A 4,766-nucleotide genomic window follows, 5' to 3' on the forward strand; every position below is an offset into this window, starting at 1 on the left:
AACGATTCGTTCAAAACGGCCGATTCAATTAGAAACTAAGTGAAGTGAATGAACCGTTGAATCACCGGCTCACTCGATTCGAACCAAAACAGATTCATTCAAGGAACGAAACACCGTGTAGTATTTTATAACCAGTGACCATGCTTAATCAAATTAAATACGATTTTTAAAACATCTATCATTATTATTATTATGTTGAAAACAGCCGAGTAGAATTTTGTCAGGTTTCTTTAATAAATAGAAAGTTCGGAAGAGCAGCATTTATCTGAAATAGAAATCTTTTGCAACATTATAAATGTATTTTTCATCACTTTTGATAAATTTAAAGCATCCTTGCTAACTTCTATAATTTTTTTCACACACACACACACAAAAAAAATAATAATAAATGATTCAGACTCTTTCACAATATTACTGCTTTTGCTGTACTTTGGATCAAATAAATGCAGAAGAGCCGAAGATAATTCTTTAAAAAACATTACAAATCTTACTATTCAATAACTTTGGACTGGTAGCGTATATGAAAGCAATGTTTTCATTTGCGATTTTACCTATTGAAATATGACATTAAAAGGTCTCAACATGAGAATATGTATTCAAGGCAGCAGATACAAAGTCCTTTTAACAAATACATTTTGTTTGCTATTCTTTTGTGTGTTACTTTGATTCACTCTGCCTACATTGGAGAAGACTACATTTCCCATGATGCATCTCTCCAGCGCTGTAGCGGCGGCAGGCGCGTCGCGTCGCGTCGCTGATAACATCGCGCACAATGGCTGCGTCTCTGTCCCGTGCTCTGAAATTACCGGGTGAGTCATTCACTAATAGAGAATAAACGGTCAAATGATCCACTGATATTAGCTCGCGGCTGCTCGCACGCGGCGCTGCGGCGTTTTGTTCGGTGACGTCAGTGATGCGATTATCAGACGCGGCGTCGTTCCGTTATATCGCTGTTATAATGCGTTTAGCTTCTGCACGATCAGAGTGACTGATCCTAATAACCAGATATTTACTCGAGCGTCAAACAAACCGCGAGGATACCATGGTACATCAGGGGAGAAACAGTACAGTACCATGGTAAACGGAAAGGTCACGTGACCAGTGGTTTTTGTTGGGGGGGGGGGATTTATTTATTTTATTTTTCTTACAAACTTATTCTTTCAAAAAAAAAAAAATCAATAAAAGTCTTAAGTTTAATGACTGAATAATTTAAATGAAATGACATGTTGCACAATAATCAAATGGAGAAGCTATTGAAGTTAATACGACTGCAACTTGTTCAATTATAATAATAACAACAACTGTAACAATAACTATAATGTTAACTGTGACAGCTATAATGATAACTGGAACTATAACTGTACTGTTAACTGTGAAGATCATTTTAATAACTGTAACAATAACTAAAATGATAATTGTAAGATAACTTTGAAGATAACTGCAACAAACAGATAAGTAACGGTAACTATAATGATGACTGTAACAGTAACTGTAATGATAACTTTAAAGATAAGTGTAACAAAAAATTATGAGAACCGTAATGATAACTAACAATACCTGTAACAATAAATATAATGATAACTGTAACAATAACAAGCTGTAACTGTAACAATAACTAACGGTAACTGTAACAATAACTATAGTGATAACTAACAATAACTGTAACAGTAACTGTAATAATAACTGTAACAACTATAATGATAACTGTAACAATAACAAGCTGTAACTGTAACAATAACTAACGGTAACTGTAACAATAACTATAGTGATAACTAACAATAACTGTAACAGTAACTGTAATAATAACTGTAACAACTATAATGATAACTGTAACAATAACAAGCTGTAACTGTAACAATAACTAACGGTAACTGTAACAATAACTATAGTGATAACTAACAATAACTGTAACAGTAACTGTAATGATAACAATAACTGTTACAATAAATAATGATAACAATAACTGTAACAGCAACTGCAACAATAAATAATGATAACAATAACTATAACTATAATGATAACTAACAGTAACTGTAATAATAACTGTAACAACTATAATGATAACTGTAACAATAACAAGCTGTAACTGTAACAATAACTAACGGTAACTGTAACAATAACTATAGTGATAACTAACAATAACTGTAACAGTAACTGTAATAATAACTGTAACAACTATAATGATAACTGTAACAATAACAAGCTGTAACTGTAACAATAACTAACGGTAACTGTAACAATAACTATAGTGATAACTAACAATAACTGTAACAGTAACAATAACTTGAAAGATAACTGGGTTACACTTTATTTTAAGGTGTCTTTGTTACAGTGTAATTGTACGTTTAAGTACTGAGTAATATTAGTTAACTACAGTACATGTACTTACTATATGGTTAGGGTTAGGATTAGGGTTTGGCTTAGGGTTACTTGCATGTAATTATGCACCATTTATTGTTGTTATAAAAGTAAATACATGTAACATGTAACAAAGACACCTTAAATTAAAGTGTAACCGATAACTGTAACAAAGAAATTAGAGTTTTAGTGATAACTAACAATAACTAACAATGACTATAACGATAGCAATAACAAATGATAACTGTAACAATATCTATAATGGTAGCTTTAACAAAAACTGTAACAATAACTAGTAACTGTAATGATAACAATAACTGTAACAGTAACTATAATGATAACTAACAAAAACTGTAACAATAATGATGATAACTAACAATAACTGTAACAGTAACTGTAATGATAACAATAACTGTAACAGTAACTATAATGATAACAGTAGCTGTAACAATTACTATAGCGATAACTGTAACAGTAACTGTAATGATAACAATAACTGTAAAGGGGCGATGCGATCCGCGGCGTTCCTGCTGCCGCTGTCCTGCGCCGCTCTGCTGGTGCTGCTGTGTGCGTTTCTCATTCCCTGCCCACAGGGGGCGCCGCTCCGGACGCAGTGGGAGAGAGAGCTCGGAGACACAGCGGGTGAGTGACGCTCCACCGCATAACCCCTGAAATAAACCTGCAGCGCCAACATGTGCTCTTCCTCGCAGGCGTGACGTCACCTCCCATTGCATTGTGGGATGTGGATGGGGACGGACTGGAGGACGTTTTGATTGGCATTACGAACTTCTCCAACGACAGTCAGCCAATGAACGCACAGAGCAAAGGTGAGCGAATCAAAGCACTGCAAACACAAAAACTGTTCAATCCAGTGCAAGAGTTAATACGACTGCAACCCGTTCAATTATGACTATAACAACAACTGTAACGATAACTATAGTGTTAACCGTAAAACAACTATAATGGTAACTGTAACAAGATAACTGAAGATAACTGCAACAAAAAATAAGTGACTAACTGTAACGATGATTGTAAAAGTAATTGTAATGATAACTTTAAAGATATTTGTAAAAAAAAATTATGATAACTGTAATGATAACTAACAATACCTGTAACAATATCTATAATGATAACTAACAATAACTAGCTATAACTGTAACAATAACTATAGTGATTACTGTAACAGTAACAGTGATGATAACTTTAAAGATAATTGTAACAAAAAATAATGAAAAATAACTAACAATGAATATAATGAAAACAATAATGATAACTGTAACAGTAACTGTAGTGATAACTAAAAATAACTTTAAATGTAACAATAACAGTAACTGTAACAAGAAATAATGATAACTATAACAATAACTAACATTAACTGTAATGATAACTGTAACAGTAACTGTAATGTGTAACAATAACTGTAACAAGAAATAATGATAACTGTAACAATAACTAACAATGACTATAACATTAACTTTAACGATAACTGTAACAGTAACTGTAATGTGTAACAATAACTATAACTGTAACAATAACAGTAACTGTAACAAGAAAAAAAAATTATAACTGTAACAATAAAGTCCCTCCTTGCACTGCAGTAGTTCATCAGCGGAGTTTTGGCTCCGTGTGTGTGTGTGTGTGTGTTTAATCTCTCTGTGTGTGTGTTTAATCTGTGTGTGTGTGTGTGTGTGTGTGTTTAGAGTTCAGCGTGTTGGCTCTCGGCGGCGGCGGAGGGCAGCTGCTCTGGAGGAAGTTGCTCAGAGAGCCGCTGATCTCTGTTCAGTGTGGACTGCAGACAGGAAGTTCAGATCCACTGCACTCATCTGCCTGCGTCCTGATCAGCTCCGGTCACATGATCGCCATCAATGCCTCCACAGGTCTCTCACACACTCACTTACTCACTCAGCTGAACGCACGCGTGCATGCGTGCGTGTGTGTGCTGATGGCGGCTGTGTTTCAGGATGGACGTTGTGGACGACGGATGTAGGAGACGTGGAGTCTCACGCTGTTCTGCTGCCCGATCTACAGGGAGACGCCTTTCCAGACCTGCTGATCGCAACACTGCCCGAGGACCAGGTGACCATCGCAACACACACACACACACACACACACTAATTGTACTAATTTGCGGCCAATATCCACCTTACCGTTTATCTTGAAAGTAATGTAAAAAATTGTGCTCCTACAGCTTCAATCTTTTTTAACTAATAATCACATTTTTGAAATATTTAAATCGGGGTTCAAATCATTCCACCGCACAGAAACTGCCCTCGTGAGAGTTCTAAATGATATTTTAATGACTACTGACTCTGGTGCTTCTGTTATTCTACTTATGCTGGACTTGTCATCTGCTTTCGATACCGTCAATCATGAGATTCTCATTTCTCGTTTGCCATCTTATGTTGGTG

At 35.4% G+C, this 4,766-nt stretch overlaps 1 protein-coding gene across 1 annotated transcript in view; it reads left to right on the forward strand.

Moving 5' to 3' along the window:
* The first annotated feature begins 772 nt into the window (after positions 1–772).
* Positions 773–4,766, forward strand: part of LOC107714892 (protein FAM234B-like) — a 12,426-nt gene continuing 8,432 nt past the window's right edge. The window contains exons 1-5 of the mRNA XM_016520884.1: positions 773–809; positions 2,863–3,000; positions 3,069–3,185; positions 4,059–4,235; positions 4,319–4,434. Of these exons, the coding sequence (XP_016376370.1) occupies positions 773–809; positions 2,863–3,000; positions 3,069–3,185; positions 4,059–4,235; positions 4,319–4,434 (585 nt within the window). The remainder of the gene's footprint in view (positions 810–2,862; positions 3,001–3,068; positions 3,186–4,058; positions 4,236–4,318; positions 4,435–4,766) is intronic.

This window comes from Sinocyclocheilus rhinocerous, unplaced genomic scaffold, assembly GCF_001515625.1.
Source record: "Sinocyclocheilus rhinocerous isolate Xijiao unplaced genomic scaffold, SAMN03320098_v1.1 scaffold6290, whole genome shotgun sequence".
Lineage (NCBI taxonomy): Eukaryota > Metazoa > Chordata > Actinopteri > Cypriniformes > Cyprinidae > Sinocyclocheilus > Sinocyclocheilus rhinocerous.